This window comes from Apis laboriosa, unplaced genomic scaffold (genome assembly GCF_014066325.1).
Source record: "Apis laboriosa isolate Shangri-la unplaced genomic scaffold, ASM1406632v1 scaffold83_cov151, whole genome shotgun sequence".
Classification (NCBI taxonomy): Eukaryota; Metazoa; Arthropoda; class Insecta; order Hymenoptera; family Apidae; genus Apis; species Apis laboriosa.
In genome coordinates, this window is record NW_025224581.1 from 344,723 (window position 1) to 363,365 (window position 18,643).

At 30.0% G+C, this 18,643-nt stretch overlaps 2 protein-coding genes and 1 long non-coding RNA gene across 10 annotated transcripts in view; 1 reads left to right on the forward strand and 2 right to left on the reverse strand.

The window, feature by feature from the left end:
- Window positions 1-2,395, reverse strand: part of LOC122719544 (mastermind-like domain-containing protein 1) — a 185,068-nt gene extending 182,673 nt beyond the window's left edge. The window contains exon 1 of one of the 2 annotated variants that reach the window (XM_043945467.1): window positions 2,141-2,395. In XM_043945467.1, the coding sequence (XP_043801402.1) occupies window positions 2,141-2,155 (15 nt within the window). In that variant the 5' untranslated portion in view covers window positions 2,156-2,395. The remainder of the gene's footprint in view (window positions 1-2,140) is intronic. The other variant, XM_043945466.1, reaches the window with a different exon arrangement.
- A 2,665-nt stretch (window positions 2,396-5,060) lies between these two features.
- On the forward strand, window positions 5,061-10,666 carry LOC122719552. Its single transcript, XR_006347642.1, has 4 exons — window positions 5,061-5,181; window positions 9,426-9,606; window positions 9,689-9,996; window positions 10,224-10,666. It is a non-coding gene; the product is annotated as an uncharacterized LOC122719552 (long non-coding RNA).
- On the reverse strand, window positions 5,170-18,399 carry LOC122719546. 7 transcript variants are annotated; one of them, XR_006347639.1, is made up of 7 exons: window positions 18,236-18,399; window positions 15,589-15,706; window positions 9,424-9,540; window positions 8,119-8,621; window positions 7,449-7,980; window positions 6,954-7,062; window positions 5,170-5,818 (listed from the first exon to the last, which is right to left on the reverse strand). XR_006347639.1 is itself a non-coding variant. In XM_043945474.1 (6 exons), the coding sequence occupies exons 2-5, from the start codon at window positions 15,697-15,699 to the stop codon at window positions 7,479-7,481; spliced, it is 1,233 nt and encodes a 410-aa protein (XP_043801409.1). In that variant the 5' UTR covers window positions 15,700-15,706; window positions 18,236-18,399; the 3' UTR covers window positions 5,170-5,512; window positions 7,449-7,478. The 7 variants fall into 7 exon arrangements, 4 of the variants coding, with proteins under 4 accessions (XP_043801409.1, XP_043801407.1, XP_043801406.1 ...); XR_006347638.1 differs by having other exon boundaries at window positions 5,170-6,403; window positions 6,948-7,062; XR_006347637.1 differs by having other exon boundaries at window positions 5,170-6,403; window positions 6,948-7,980.
- Window positions 18,400-18,643: the final 244 nt, after the last annotated feature.

The window sequence follows — 18,643 nt, forward strand, 5'->3', positions numbered from 1 at the left end:
TACTCCAAACAGCTTCGCGTCGTATAAATATATAATTTTATTACGTCATAGACGCTCAAGTATAGGTCATAGGGAATTTTCGTTAGAGCACCTATTATTATTCTATTTATCAGTACCATTTTTTATAATTTATATTTTCCATTTTAGCAACAACATAAAAAAGAAAATGAAATAAATTTCTATGGATAAATAGCTCACCAGAAAAATAAACTTTATTCAAAAAGTCAGAGAGAATATTTTAAGTTGTTATACGGTGAACAAAGGCGACGAAAAATTGCAGAAGTTTGTTGTCTCTTTATTGCGAGAAAAAGACAATAGAGACCACTTTACATGTATTACGTATTCAGTCGAGTTACGATAACAAAAATAACGCTCACATACTTAAATCCTGATATAATAATTATTTCACGATTCTCCATTATCGATTAAATTTTCAAATATATATTTTTAATTCATCCATTAACGATAAAGACAGAAACAATGTGTGAATTAGATCTCTTTTATACGCGATATGCATTGGACTATTCTTTTACACATAACGATTTGTGAATCGCGATTCATGTGTAATATATGCGTCCGACCATAAGATATTCATTCGATGCAATATCTAATTTCGTAGCACTGTCCTTGTTCAACTAATATTGCGAATGAACGATTTTGTAGCTGCTATGTGAATACTATCATTTGTTTCTATGTTTCGTCAACCGTCTCGATTCGAAAAATGTCGCCGACAACAAATCGACCCATACACGGAATCGAAATCGCTATTCTGAATCTCACAAAAATCGTTTTCTGAATGCTTCCATGAGTATTCATCATATGAATTGCAATTCACGAATCGCTGTATGAAAAACTCAGACAGCGTGTGAGAGGGAAAAAGAGATTTGAGAATAAAAATAAAAAGATGACAAAAAAAAAATGAAAAAATAAATTTAAGCTATAATAAAAATAATAAAAAAATATTATCAATAGAAATCTATAATTATGATTCAATAATTAATTTATTGAATAATTGGTTTTAAGAGATAAATAATATTAATTCAATTGTTTTCGTATTATAAATAAAAAATTAACTAAAAAAAGGAAAAGAAAAAAACTGTTGATAATAAAAATTGTAAACTTCTTATTCGACTGTACATCCTTTCTACGAACACTCCTAAATATATTTTTCTCACGACAGCCACAAACATACGCTCTTAAAATTTTCTTTAAACAGACGACGCTCTATTTATCTACCGCTTGTACCATAATATTTCATCCTAATAATAACAGACGTATTTATCGATTCGACTCTTGTGCACAAATAATATTGTTGTATTTTCTCTACAACGTTTCTTTTATACAATAATTTTATCTATCTAATTCAAAATATTTTTAAAAAAGAGAAAGTATCATAAAAAAGCTAAGAACTAAACAATTCGGGGAAAAATGTAATTTCTCATTAAATCGTTGTTAGGACAATGCGAGTCGAGGTGGCTGTGTTAAATCGGGTTAAGGCACATCTATAAATACCTCACTAACTGCGAGTGAGAAAACATGAGAAGAAGAGAGAGAGAGAAAGAAGTATAAAGTGTACTGGTAGAAGTGTGAGAAAGAGAGAAAGAAAGAATACAAGAGATAAAGAGAGAGAAAGAGGGAGCGAGTGAGATATGTAAATGGAGAGAAACAGAGAGAAATAGTAAGCAAGCATACGAGTAAGTAAGAGAAAGAATGAGAAGGGTGGGGATGGAATAAGGGATGGAGGAGGGATAGAAAGAGGGAGGAGGGAGGCTAAGAAACGTGCAAGAGAGATAAAAGCAGAATCACAAAGTTGACATAGAGAAATGAAAATGAAACAGAGAAAGACGAAAGGTTGATAACGATGGAGAAGGGAGAGTTAATCAGTCCTTCTAATAGTGTGGCACATTGAAGATATACACAATTGCATTTGTTGCCAGATGTCTAAGTACACGATTGTCTCCCCTCCATTGACTACCCCTTCCCCCACTCATCACCACGCTGTCACTTCTGCATTACGGACGAGCAAGAGAACACATCAAATAAATTCGACAACGGGAGAAAAAAAAGATCGCAGGCGCGTAAATTCGTATTAACTAATGTAGATAATTTTTAATTATAATTTCAAATTATTATTACTCACCTCTATCTTTTCCATTTCTTTGCTGCACGAGTGTCACTTACTATTCCCACAGTCATCTAGGATCCTTTGGTACACACACACTGACGGCACATAGCGCAATATATCACGAGCTACACAAACGCGGTGTGCGTGTATCGAAACGATATAGGTTTGACGCGCGCGGACCAGCGACTCACGGTGCGGCGCACGCCGCTGTCCCATCAAGACTACTTTGTATTTACTCTAATTATGTGACGTCACGGATACACTGCTTGCCCCACCATTCGCCGCCGGAGGCGCCCGAGCAATGACGAGCGTGCTCGAGTGTTGCCGAGGTCGAGCGAGCAATGCGCATGGCGCAGGCACCAGTCACCTGTCGTCTCTTCTCCTTCTTGTAGAGCACTGAGTGCAGTACATCGTGAAACGTTTGCAATAATCTACACTGTGTGATTCTTTCTCACCGAACTCTAGTATTTGTAGTTACATACTTTTCTATAATTACGATTTCGTTCTACCCATTAGAATATCTTCAGTTTCTAATAGATAATCATAAACAATGTGCAACTACACCTACAGAGCGATTTTTGTGTTCTAACCTTAATTTGGCATATGAATCTGTGCTACTAGTGATACATTCATCCTAAAACTATGAAATTCAAGAATGTGTGTTTATGTTGAATGTTAATATATTGTGATTTATAGGATTTTTATTATGAATATTACATGTTCGACGTTTAATTTACAATGCATATTTATGGACTTTTGTTGTGAGTTTTAATCGTTTGAGCAGATAGTGCGAGTGTCGTTTATGAAAAAATGAATTTTGAATAGTTATTTAATTATTATTAAAATGTGTTTATAAAACTCAATTATAAATTGATAAAATAGCAATAACAATTGTGTTTTGTAAATTTTTTTAATCATTATGTTTGATGTAAGTGAAATTATATTTATTTGTTTGTTACTGTAATAATTGAAATATTTGTATTTTTGATGTTAATATTAAATTTAAATTGTGAGAAACAAACTGAAAATTAAAACAAAATTATAAAAATTAAGAAATTAAAGAAATTAAATTTCTTTTTAAAAAAAATTTGAATTCCTACTATAAATTAATATGAACAGATGATAAATCTTTTAAAAAAAGAATTGAACATTTGATTCTATATTTAAAAATAAATAAATATGACAATTTATGGTTTTAAATCTGTATAAAAATAATTATTAATTTTGAATTTAATAAATATTATCGATATAAATACAGAAAAGTGTGTCGATAAAAGTGCATAATAAATTACACCATTGTTGAAAAATCATATTTATTTGTTCCATTCATTATCCAAAGCTCTTTTCTGATGTCTAATTTGCATAAAACTAGCGTTTTTCACGCTAAAACTATTTGCTTTTATCGAACACACAAATTACATAAATCGATATCTACACACGGTAGACAAATTACATTTTCGAGACATTACACTTTATAGGTTAACTTTATTTTCTCGTCCTCTATAGTGAATAAACTTCTGATTATTTCGCGATATTCTTTTTTTATTTATTCAACAGTTTCATATGTGTAACTTTCATATGTTATATGACAGAAATTTAAGAGTTGCTCTAGATAAAGATTTTGTTACAGCGGAAAGCAATGTGCACGAGGAAGTAGGAATATATGCATATATGTATCATATATGGATATTCCTATATATATATATTTACAATAAATATAGAAGAAACGTATTTAGATGTTAATAGACGGATTTTAGGCCTATTTCGCGAGACATTGATCTGCATGATGTTAATTAACAAACTATAGATGCAGGCTCATATAGATTTAATTGTATTAATTATTTCGTTGTTATTTTTTTCTTTTTCATTTTTTCATTTAAATATTTTTCATATTTTTTCATTACAATTATGTATATAAAATAAGATATAATATAAAAACAGAATTTTAAATAATACTAATATTACTTTCTTAATTTAAAACAAAAAATTATGATTGATAAATTAAACGTCTAACTATATATTTGAAACTACAAAAATACTAATAATTACTACATCAATTAATACGTCAAGTTAAAAAAATTAATTTTCTGAATCAATAAAAAATAAGATATAAAATTTAAAAAAATTTTAAACGCATTTTTTATTATTTAAAAAATTAATTTTTAAAATCATTTTTTTTATTATCGATTTGATATATATTTGAAAATGAATAAAGAAACAGATTTATATAATTTGAAGTCAATTTGTTCAAACATACGTAACGGAATTATATATCGTACGGCCATTACAAGAAATCATTTTGTGCAAATTATATGCGTCACTAACTATCGAAAATTTTTTAGTCGAAATTAAAAAAATATCCAATAAAACAATACTATATAACTATAAAATTAATTTTTACCTTAATTAGTAGCTGGATAAAGGGTATATAATGTCGAAATTTAAAAATAAATTCAGTAATATATTCGTTAATTAAATTTTGAACTGCCATGTTTCCTTTGTCTATATAACTTTTAATTACTTTATAATCACACATTTATTCTGTATTTATACGTTATATATTATTGAATTTATTCAAAAATATATAATATTAAACGAGAATAAAATCTTGTTGATGTTCAAGCACTAGTTAGTGACGATATATGACACAAAAAGTAATTATACTGCGAATTATAATTGACATAGCACGATAAACGAATCGAATCGAAAATTGCACTGCATAACTTAAAAATGGAGGGAAACTGTCCTGACAACAGCGCCACTAACCACCTCCGCTATCTAGTTCTAATTTTAGGAACTACGATGAATTTTTCTTGTGCATAAAATCACAGTTTTCGAACTTGAAATTCAGTGCCCTTTTCATTTATTCGATTCGAAAATTTATATATTTTTTGTAATAACCGTACTGTATTTAATAATAATTGCAAATTCCATTCGAGCTTGTGCACAGTATAAGAAGTGTACGAAATTGATTGTGGTTTAGGTTATAATTATTGTTATAATTCAAACTGACAAAACAAAACTTGACAAGCTTACCATACAAGCAATGCAGGGAAGTATGTAGATTTGTTTTTAGACATTGAACATATATATAGTCACGTACGTTTGAATTATTTCTAAATTCTTTATCAAGTTTTTTTATTGTAATTATTTAAACTGGAATATTAGAATATAAATTATACATTAAATTTTATTGTATCATTTTACAATAACGTACGTGACATTTTATTGTATAACATTTTACACTTAGAGGACTGATGCTATATAACTTATATGTTATAGTAATGTTTTTAACATTACCGAATTTAACATTATTATAATTTCAAATTTTATATTTTACTCCATTCCTGTCAATGCTAGTTTTGTTGGTCCTCCAAGAGTCAATAACTGAAACAATGCGAAATAACAAATTTATTCGCTATTTTAAGCACATCCATGACAAAATATTAATAGAATTGAGCTATAGCATGTCCCATTAACAACAATCAAGTTTCGTCTAAATCTAAATATTGGTACTATGACCAGAGCGTAAGTGGGGAAAATATCACAGCTGGCCCCCAGCAACGTCGAAAATCCAAAATAAAGGAGGGACATTGAGGGCCTTCGAGGAACTGCCCGGTCGTCCCAGCTACGACTTTTTAAATCTGTTCTTTCACACGTTTGTCGTGTAGAATATCATTGAAAATGCATCATCTGTGAAATATAGAAAAAATGATACAAATAGTAACTATCAACTATATTTTAAAAAGAATTTCTCAATAACCGAACCGGGCTGATCGGGCTTCCCTTTGCGCGTATATTCATATTATACATGTATATTCTGTAACTAATAGTAATATTAATTGTATGATCGCTATTATTATTAATATTATTTATTGTTATTATCGTTGGCTCGCACGCTAGACCGATTATTGTGTCTGTGCACTACATTCTTCAAAAACTTTTTTATATTAATAAAAACTATTTCTTTTTCAATAAAAAAATAATGAAGTAATTTCTTGAAAATGGCTTAAGCTAGATAGGTAAGATTTTAATTAAATATTTCTCTGAAATGGGATCACAATCGCACGTATAATTTGTTAAAATTGTAGGTAAATTTTAGAATAAAATTTCATTCAATACCCTATTCCAATCTTGTCGAGTTAAAGTTGTTATCCCATAATTCAATGTGTCTGAAATTTACTATGGTTGAGCGCACCGGCACAGTAATTGGCTTCTACTTGTATTAAGGAAAGCGTGTCGAGGTCGCACGAGGCTTCTGAATTTTTATTCGAAATGCTACTTTATATAGGGAAATTATAATCACAGATTGATTCAGCGCGTAAATTTCTCAACTGTCGTACGTTTCACGACGACTCATTCACGCTGATTGTTCCTTTTTTAAAATAGAATTAATTATTTTAAATATGGAGAAATCGTAATTCAAAGTCTATCATAATTTAATCGCTAATAGATTAACAAATTTCATTGATCACTTTCAGTTTTCTTTTTTCTAGAAAAAACTGAATACATTGAATTTTATATTCATATTCTTGTTAATTTTTTTCAATAAATAACAATCAAATACTTACTACTTAATAAGAATACATATATATCATTTTATCAAAGATACAAATATTATTACAATGATTAGTCCGAAAGTACGACCAAATGAGAAATTAATTTGAAATTAACTTTCAAATATACTTCACGTAGATGTACAATTATTATAAATTTAATATTAAACATTTGAAATAACAAATCCACTAATTACAATAAAAAGATATTTGACGCGGTATAGATAGACTTTGAAATAATCTAACCTTGACAATTCAAAGGATACGTCTACCTGTTTCCTGAGACCTTCATGACATACTTCGAGCAGTCTGATATGAGGAATCCGTACGTAGATACATATTTCTTCGTACGCGAATTGAAGCCTCGCACGAACGCGGGTGCTGTAAAGTTATTAAGATTCTTAAAATAATTTTTCTTTTATTTTCTTGTATCATTCATGCTGCTCGAGAGTTCTTTCCAACGAAAGGTAGCCATTTTAGCCAAGGTAGCCAATGTAGCCAAGGTACATCGATGCATGTAATCGGTCGATTTTATAATCATGCCTATCACATCTAATACTTTCAATTGTTACAGATTTCATTTCAAAATTGTTTACAAAGACTTTAAGAAATTGTTTTAAAACGAGAGTTGTAGTTCATTTAAAAATGCATTTAAAATCATAACATGTATGGTGAATTTTCTAATAGTTGATCGATTTCTTTCTTCCATCAGCCTTGGAAAGAGGAGAGTATACCCTCGAGCGAGCAACACGACGTAAATCATGGACCTTTTATCGAATAATCGAACGTGTACTTAATTATTCCGCGTCCCCACCGTCTGTTCCCCCATCGTCTTGATTATCACCATCATTTACCGCTTCTTCAGCGTTATCATCAGTTCCCTCATTATCCTCGACATTTTCAGTATCATTGATCGTATTTTTCACGTTTTCTTCGGTCGATACTTCCGTCGCTTCGATACTTCCCCCCTCTGGAGGATTCTCATCTCTTTCCTCAGATTCCTCTACCACAAATTCCGAATTCCCTGCTTCATTCTCTTCAATTTCATCGTTTCTGAAAGCATCCACTACTTGTTGCTCGATAGTGAGCTGTCTGACAGCGTTCTCCAAATTTTCCCTCAAAATGCGAGTCGTTTTATTCTCCTCATCTTGCCACGTGAAAGGCATGAACGTCATTCGAACAGTTTGATAGATTTTCCTAAAGCTTAGTTTCTTGTACAGACTTTGGCTGGCTTCGTTTTCTGGACGTATGACCACGAAAGGCTGATAACCTCTGTCAGCGACCTGCTTCGTCAGGTACCTACGGTTTTGCTATTATGAATGGAGAAGTATACTTGATCAAAGACTTTATTTCAAAATCCATCTAAACTCTACCGTATCAAGCAATAACCAAGCAATTAGATTAACTTTCAATAAAAAAAAAGAAAAATTTGTCTACCTTGCTAATTTCGTCCCGTAACCCTTCCTTCGATATTCAGGCTTGGTTTGCATGGAAAACATGGCCCCGTAATAAGACTGAACCATCCAAGCTGCCAAACTACCCTTAGCAAACACTCCAGCAGCGGGAAGCGTCCTGATCAATCGGAGGAAAACCTCGTGACACTCCATATCGTTCGCTGGATACAATTCGTAAATACTCTCAGCGTGTTCCGCTTTCAAGGGTTGAACTTGAATGTCGGGATGGGCTTCTTCATCCGGTTCCTCGACGTTATCTATGTTTTGAAGATCCTTGCACATAAAAACATCCCCTATCACCCTCTCGATCGTCCCTGTGCCCTCGTAAAGGTGTATCAACTCCTCGGCGATATCGTAATGAACGAAATTGATGTAAAGAGGCTTCGTCCAGTCGATCAAAATATCCTCCTCCCTTAATAATTTAAGCAGATCCAGTCGATCGTTGGGACAGAAGACGCCTACACTTTCGAACAGTAAACCATGAGGCTGAAAATCGATCGAGCGATTGCGTTAGATTAAAACTAAAGAGAAATTGTAAAATAATTTGATACATGAATTATTTGTTCAGAGATTTCGTCGCTTCAGATTTAACTGATTCGACATTTGAAGATTCGAAATTCTATTTTAAATTTAATCTTATTGTTAGTAGAAATTAAATAACACGATTTGAACGCGGTCGAACAAATAATTAACACGATGAGAGATATCAAGATATTAATTTTTGATTTATGAATTGGCGAATCTGGGAAAAGACACGAGAATTTAATGGTAACAAGTTATCAAATGGACAAAATTGCGGACACGTTAATTAAGTAAAGAGCATCGAATAAGATAGGGTGGTAGATTAGAGAAGTTACAGGGGAAGGTCAGGAAATGAACTGGCAAGGCTGTGAAACAAAAGGTTGGATGAAAGCCAAGCTAGGATTTGGGCCAAATTTTCTGCACCTCTGTGCGATACGTTCAGAAACAAGATGAATTTATCGAAGGCACGCGAGTTTTCCTTTTGATTTTCAAATTTATATTCATTCATCAGAAAAGAGACCATCAATTTTGTTATATTTCGTTCAGATAATTTGCAAATGATTATATCAAGCAGGAAAAAAATGTAATAATATCCATCTTCAATGAAAACAAATTGCATTTTGGCGATGTTTGATATTTACATTCTCCTCTGATGTACCTATTCGATAGAAATGAAATTATATTTGCTATATAGTGTGTGTAAGCTACACGATCTTATCAATTGCTCTTAAGTGTAATCTAAAACAAATGGGCATTTCATACTTACAGATAACGTCATGCCTGGAAAATGTAAACAGATCTCATCATCCGGCCAGTCATTAGCCACATAGAAATTAAAATCCCATACTCTGTCATTCATATAGGTCAACAAAGTTTGATGGAACTGTGAAAGAGAAAGATAACAATGTTACGTTAAAAGGTGTAAACAATTGTCGAGAGTTTATTCAAGGTACATTTCCCAACTGAATAACGTTGTGGCAAGTAAAGAAACAAAATAACAAGTAATCCTTTCCCACCGTATGTTTACAAAGCTATGGAACCGCGAAGAAACAGTTGGAAATCTTCTTCATCTCACGAAAGAATTAGAAGAGTACAAACTCTTGGGGTAGTTAAAGGGAAGCTTTTTTTTTCGCAGTGCGCATTCACTAAAGGCAACATCTTGTCAGATGAAAAGGTGGATATTTACGAGGAAGCTGCAGGATAAAGGAGAATCTAGCCAAGGGCGATGCTCCAGACGTCGCTTCTTAAAATAAACTACCATGTGCTATATCTAATACTTTCGTGTTTAAAGCTTTCCTTTTCTTACTCAAATATTACAATGATCTTCATTTTGCAATGAGTAAGTGAGATGGATTCCATCCGTTTGTCTACTTTTATTATCATCAATAGAAAAATCGAAATCAGAAATATATTAAAATTATAATATATAATATATAATATATTAAAATTAAAATTTATAAAATTAAGAAAACTTTATCAATCGATACTTAATGATGAAGTAGGTTATTATGTGCTATCTCTGACACTTTAGCATCTCTCTTCTAAATAATAATTTTTATTTTCCAGAAAATTGGATGATCTTCATTCCTTTATCCATCATCATGTCCATCGATATGATTTCTGCACTTGAAAACATTGAAATCACAAAATCAAGACCAAGATATCTAATAAAATCAATAAAGCATCAATAGAAATTCTGAAAGAAAATGTATTTATCAATTATAAAATAAACATACCGAAAATAATTTATAGTGAATTAACTATGTATTTAGTAGCTCGGCTTCGATCAGTTGAAAGTAAGTAAATAATCGGCAATAGAATCTATTGCGGAACCTCGTAGCCTGTCCTAGATTTTATACATATAATCTGGTTGCACCAGAATGGACGAGATATCATACTCGACAAACGTCCTAGCAATTTTATACGTCGATTCGATTTGAAATTTCAATACAAACAAGTCAGGAATGGCACGTAGCCGCATATGTTTTTATTTGTTACGCACGTTTTATCCGTCATTGCCAATATCCGTTCTATCGAATTTTACTTTTTCGAACGTTCGCCAGAATTCAAACGAATTCACATGTACGAATGGAATTTTAACGTCCCTTCCCTTTCTATCGTGAGCGAACAAGTTCCCCGCATCTTCTTTTGTGGAAAGGGAATGTAATCGGGCTCACTTATTCTCGAAATACTTTGGCGAGCATACATGTCGTATAATAAAATGTTTCACATGCAGCACGTGAAGTATAACCGGTGTAAATTTACATATCACTGGCTCGATCTCGAAAAGTGGCAGAAACGATGATGCAAATGAGAAAGTTGTAGAAACTGTCTCGATTCGTTTGGTGTCTTTTAAGTGGAAACAGTACACGCAGAAAATCCTTTGCCGGTAAACATGTCACTCTGTATGATCATAAAATTAATTTTAAAAGGAAAGTTAAATTGCGATAATCAAATAAACTATAAAAACGTTTAATTTATGCGATTTTGTATACCAGTCAAATGTGAGATTGATTTTAATTATAATTAAGTTTTGTCTTTCGTGACTATTTTTCTTCTCTTTTTGTTCTTTAATATTATTTTAGTATGATAAAAATAAAACGAAAAATCTTTGTTTAATTCAGCAGAAACAATATAAAGAATCATTTTTAAAAATTCAACTTAATAGAATATTATATATATAAATATTATTAATAGAACAATCTTGACACGAATTGGTTGCGATTTAAAAGACACTTACAATCTAATCTATTTGAGGTTAATAATAGAATAGAATGTAAATGCTAGATAAACCAGATTTTATGATATCTTTATTATTTTTAATATATAAAAACATTTTATCTCAATTAACTCATGATTGATCAGTATATTCATATTTCACGTTTTATTAAAAAGCAAAATTTTTATTTATTTGAAAAAAAAGGAACATTATTACTCACATCGTCATTTGTTAACAACAATTTCAATTTGAAGAACTTAAAAAGAGAAAAAAGAAATGTAGTTAAACATTAGGCTTATCACGAAAACAAAAGAAAAAAGGTTAAAAAAGATGCAATTGAGAGCTTTGTCAAAATTATTCATTATCGATCATCTTCGAGCCAGCTTGACGTCACTTGGTAAGGATCATCGTGACTTGGTAAGCATGCAAGAAGAATCGATTCGAATGCGGATTCGAAAAAGCCATATGGCATCGCGTGTGCATGTCCGGACATGACCTTGACCTTGCCTTTTCGTTGGTTGGCACAACTTTATTCGAAGATAAATGACGGTATGCGGCATCGTTTTATGCTGGCCAAACATTATAACGCGTAATATGAGTACCAATGAGCATGTTAACTCTACCGAATCGCGCAAACTGGATAGCAGGAACAAGAACGGAAGAAAATCCTGTAAATTAAGAGGTTATTTTGTATGACCTGAATGATTGGAATTTAAAAATCTTATGGGAACTCTAAGAAAAACTAATGGATGTAAAACTGAAGGAATGTACTTATATTAATCTTTAATATACCAACCTTGGAATATCTTTTATTAAAGCATATTTTTTATTTCTATAAATTTGTATTATGTTTATCATAATAATAATCTCATAATAATATTATTCAGAATTATTTTATTATATTTATTATAAATATGCCATATAGAAATCAAATCAATTTTATATTCTGAGAAATTTATAATTTTTCCTTTAAAATATATAATCAGCGTTCAACTATTCAGAAATCAAATGTAATATAAATATACATTTAGCACATATTAATCTTATAGATGTAGAGTCACATTAGGATCCTTAAGTGATTCCATCTTGCTACATTAAGCGTCAAATGAGCTATCACGAAATATTCTCTGCATAATTATGTATTGTGTGTATATACTCTCGACATCGTAATATAGTTGTTGAATTCATATAAACTCATGAATACTATGTCAAACGGGAGAGTTTATGATTTCAGATAAGCAATCGATTATTTTCTTGATAATGTTAATTACACTTATAATATTATATTTTAACAGAATGTCGCAAAAACGAATATCTTGATATCGCGAAAAGATTACGAGATCGATACCGCGCGTTGATCATGGAAACGCAACCTTGGCCTTGACTCCGCTACACCTTGCACATCGGTAGTGGAATCGAGGTGGCGTGGCCAGCAGTCGTAACACCGATAGTCCCGCCACTCCGCTACCCGTCGACGAGTAACAAACAAAGTTCTTTTTAGATCGATAACTCACTAGCTCAAGAATGAAAGGTAAAAGAGAAAAAGATGGGTCGATGCCATCTTTCTAATTGATTTCTCTCTATTTGTTTGCTTTTTTTTTTTTTTATGTATCATGTTATGTATCATGTTTTTCTAGTAACTTTTTAAAAAGAGACCTCTGGTGACTAATAATTTAATTGCAAATTCATTCCCACACTATACTCATCAATCTAACGTTCGTTGTTTATTTTTGCAACAGATTCTCGAAGGTATTGAATATAAATTATGGAATTAACATAAAGCAATATCGAAATCATAATAATTTAGATGTCAATCACAATCTATTACGCAACAATATTGTTTGATGTATGAAATTTCAATAATACATCTTGGTTATATATCTTTTAAGAGATCGTTTAAAATTATACATAGAAATTTCTTATTTCTATATATTAATTTCTAATAATATAATAATTTCTAATTTCTAATAAATATGCTCATGCTGGAAATCTCACTTTGCAAAAAAAAAAAAAGAAGAAAGAAGATTAAGAAGTCTTATACAGGTAGAAAAATTTTTCATTATTTGTTGAGAGTTACAAGACAGTCTTAATTGAAAAGTATGTCGAAATAAATGTCTTATTATTATTATTAGCAATGAATAAATCAAGATAGAAAGGTAAGCTAGATTTAATAATTTGATTCTGTAATATGTGCTCATTGACCGATTATCACATTCCGCTGCATTTATATTAACAGGTGTTTGCTACAATATGTAAAAATTGGCACATTTTCGATTAAATGGAAATATTAAAACTTCATTTAACCTCAACAAAACTATCGTAAAAATAGATAAAACATTATATACAGATTTATCCAGATCTGTAATTAAGAAATAATATATCGAGATAATATAATTTGATGATAATTTCTTATAAATAATCAATAATGGTAATAAAATATTATTATTAATATTATTATAAAATTTTTTAAATTTAATTTATTATTACAATCATTATTTATGTTATTTTAATATATTTTATAGAAAAAAAATCCAAATTGAACAAATCAAAAAGCAAAATATACTACAAACTAGTAGTAAATTTTAAAAATCCTTTATAAATAGATCTTACTAATATTTGATATTAATTAATAAAAATCACTAATATTTAGTGACACTATATCATCTTAATACCTTGTAATAATTTAATTAGGCTGCTAAATATCGACCAGTATAGAAAATACTATTACATACAAGAAACTTCACGAAACAAAGTTAAAATAAATCTTACTGGTCTATGTAGCATGACAAAGATGAAAGCAGTTAAAAAATATCAGTTATAATAGAAAACGAGATTTTAAATTTCATAATCAATACACATATATTTGTACCATCGAAAAAGAGATTGATATTATACAATTTAAAAAATAAAAGAAATCATGTCGCATTGTCCGTACTACTTTACGACGCCGCATGCAAATATCACACCAAGAATATCGCCGCTGCGCAAAACGATCTGTACCAGCCGCGACCTTGACACTAACCTAGCACAACGGCCCACCATTTAGACCGGGTTACGGAGGAAATACTACGCAGGAATCTCTTCCTTTGCACCGGTAATCTTATCCTATCGAATCTCGTCGCCTCTTCCCTCGGGAATCCTACGATATTCTATAGCCATAGTTCCCCTTTACGGTTCATCCAATTTCTATCAACCATGTGACAACTTTTATTTCTATTCTTCTTTCTCCTGTTTACTTCAACTTGTTTTTGTCTTGTACTTTCTTTCTTCATTAGATTTATTTTAAATCTAATTTCAATGTCATCTTTGATACTATTATTTTAAATTTATTAAAATTATTATTTTCAATTTTAGATTGGAAACTTAACATATAATTTATGATATCATTCAAAGACTTCAGAAAAGTAATTTAAAGATGGCAAACACAACAGGTATTGATCTTCGGACTAAATTCCTTTTGAGATATTTTATTCCATGAATTCAATATTATCATGATATATATTAATCCTTTAAATATTGTAGATCTATGTTTCATTGATGTTTCATGAAATTCAAAATCTTGTTGGAAGAGTAATTTAAAATTGCTTTAACAGAGAAGACATCGGAATTTTCAATTAAATTTTGCTTTATAGAGATGGTTTCAAGAACTTTAAATCAATTATGTTTTTCATGTTAGTATTAAAAATACAAAAAAATGTAATAATTTGTAGAGAATTACATGATAATTATAAAAATGATTCGTTATTAATCATTGGAATTATTATTAACTTAAAATACAATAACAAAAAGAAAATATTAGCCTAAAATATAATAACAGAGAAAATATTTGCAAACTAAGCAAAATTAATTCGTTTACATAACAAGATAAATTAGGTTTTTCTATGAAATATGACATCATTCATAAATAATGTAATTGAAATATGACATCATTCATAAATTGAATTTTACATAAATAGAATGCTATTAATTATGAATTAATTAACCAATTATTAATTCAATTATTAATTCAAAAACTGTAAACTGTCATGTTTTTTCTGAATTTTCATAATCAAATCAAAATTTTTTTTTTTATTTCAATGATTTTTAATGAAATCAGAATTTTTTTCTAATTTTTAATTATTATTTTAAAAATTTAAGAAAAACTAAATTCTAAGAAAATTTTTTAGGATTTTTTATATAAATTGAACAAGTTTAAAAGGAGATTGAACGCACCTTTAAGGATTCGGGCAAATAGCCATCAAGGAAATCCAAGAGTTTAGGTAATTCTTCCTTGGCAAGCAAACGAAAGTTTCTGCCTCGTTCCATTGCTTCAGGACACTCCATACTGAAACTAATTACCAAGAGATCATTGTATAAATGGAAAATTTTTGAACTATCTAAGTCGGTCTTCGTCATAAAACACATGAGATCCATAACATTTTCAATAAAATTGTTCAATATTCGAAAATTTGCTGAAACTGAAATCATTATGGTAAAAATCAATAGTCAATAAATATTATATTTAAATATTAATTGTAATAACTTCTAAAACAATATGATCTTTAATGTACCTTTTGTTTAATCTTTAATAACTTTCAAATGACTTCATTATTGATTTAAAGATTTTCTCCATGAATCATTCACAATAATAATTTCCTAGAGTTGATTGAACGTCATAGTTTTCAACGAATCGATCAAATAGAAACTTATGAGAAAGAAAAATCGATTTGATCGCGTCGAAATGTAAAGCGAAGCAAATTGGTCGGTGACTACATATCTAGTGAACTATAATGCCATTATGTTCTCGTTTCATGTTCATGTTCGTTTATAAATACGTATCGATAAAGATCTTTCTATGCAATGATTATATAATTACAAATATACTTTTGAACTTTAAAAAACATCATTCTAACCATTTTTACCAAAAGTTCATGAGAAAATTCCAAGGTCTAATTTTTTTATTACAACAAATTGAATATATCCATGCATGTTCAGACTCGTATTCATAATTATTCAATTTTCAAAATCATTAACATGGAAAGATGAAAGTAGTCGTTAGAATGATAATTGAATCAATTCTAATATTCTTAAGAAATCAAAAGAAAAACGAGAATATGAATAAATTATATATTCATTCTAAAAGTTGTAACAGTAGAGGATTTATTTAAAATTGAAAACTAAAGACTTTTTTATTTGGAATAACTTGGAAAAAGTCATTTAAGTTCTCTTAGAAAATCTTAGAACTTGAAAATTTTAAAAAATTTAATAACTTAAAATTTAATGACATCAGAACTAAAAATTGAGATTTAAAATTTTCGATGTGTTCAAATATTTAATGTTGTGAAATTTCAAAGGTTTAGGAGTTAGAGATAATAACATAAAATTATATGATCTTTTTTTTTGTATCTATAATGATTGGATAAGACTAAAGCATATTATTTTTCAAGTGGCGACAGTTATCTATGTCTATAATGCGCTTTGTTATGCCTACATCAGTTAACAGTGTCATCGATGTCAGTATAATCTCCATATTTTTTTTTATTGATCGATAATAGTAATCTTCCATATTTTAAAACAATATTTAGTTACGTATTATTGTGATAAATAATGTGAGAAAGAAAAATGACATTGATTGTAATTAAGATAACTTATCTCTCTCTTTAATTTACTTGCAAGCGATTTATTTTATGAAAAATGTCATTAAATCTGGTATTACTGACTAAACATTTAATATTTTAATTTATTTTTATTTAATTTATTGATAAAGCAATTGCACCATGAAGATATTTTACGTGAAATATCAAAGTCCAAAAAATTAATTAAAAATAAGATATCTATAATTATATAATATTATATTATCTTTTCATACGAGATTAGTTGATATAATCAATGAATCGAGAATACAAATCAATACAAATACAAAAAATTAATATCGATTAGTTGTATGTACTAAAATTATTAAATAAATAATTAAACATTGAACGAAAATATTGAATACTTTACATATGAATTTTTTATTGAATTTCATTTGTACAAATAAATTGTTCTTCGTGTAAAATTCATTTTATTTGATACCAAGTAATCATGTTAATTGAATAAAATGTAAAGCGAAAAAATTTCTATATTACATAAAGACGAAACTATCATGATTATTACGAATATTAGTTTCGCAATATTATGTCAATGATATTTTTAATAATAAAAGAATATTTATTTTAGAATGAAATAATTCTAGAAGGACGACAATGAAACGAGAAAAGAAGATTATCTTATTAAAAAAAATCACATATAGATAAAAGAAAATTCAGCGAAAAGTAATAAGATTATCCCTTACGACTCGTAAAATCTGAACAGTAGAAAGAATAATTCTTTTGAAATCTCTTACTTTATTTTTTCCCGCCTTTAAAGCGAAGCATATTTTTCCCTGAATATTTCAGTAGATTTATCGTCGTCAATTTATTACCGTAACTTGTCCCGCGTCGTATGTCCACGTATGACTCTAGTCTATTATTTTTATGATAAAATTAAACGTGTTCTCAATTTAATTAATGAACCGACATAGGTAACATTAATAAACGTAAATGAAAATATGATGTGAATTAATGTACGTGGCACATTTCACAGCATCCTAAGCTATGAAGGATCTTCATTTATCGACAAGTAACCAACTACTACCTACATGCAGCGATTGCTGCAGATAATCACGCCAGTATCACGATAACATCACAACAGAAAGCACTATGATCCAAATCGCATAACTTCTTAATGGAAATATCACTGGCAAAAGATTTTAAACATTTTATTGTTGGCGCACCAATGACTAATGATTTATCGCATCCATTCTTAATCGGCATATTATAATTATGCTTCTTCGATTTACCTTAATGGATTAATCGCGTGATTGTTATTCCAGCAAGTCGTAAATAATAATCACTGTAATCGACGGATATTCGATTGTCGAAAGAAATGAGAATTACGCGGCGTGAAATCGGCCGGAGGTGAGAATAGTTGCGGGCTGTTATCAAGAGGTAGTTCCAACGGAGGCACCCGCCCTCGCCGCCCCCTGAACCCGCACTGCCGCCCCTAGGTCACCATTACCCTCCTTGCACCTAACACCACTGTACTAGTCCCAGCGCAGGCGCCTTTTTTCTTCAATATCGTATCATTAACTTCCAGTACCCAGCACTGCAGAATTTTGCGTTCATCTAATTGCAGAATTGTTAATCAAATTTATTTAAAAAAAACTTCTTTCCAATCAGCATGTTTAATATTTAAAAGAAAAATCTCA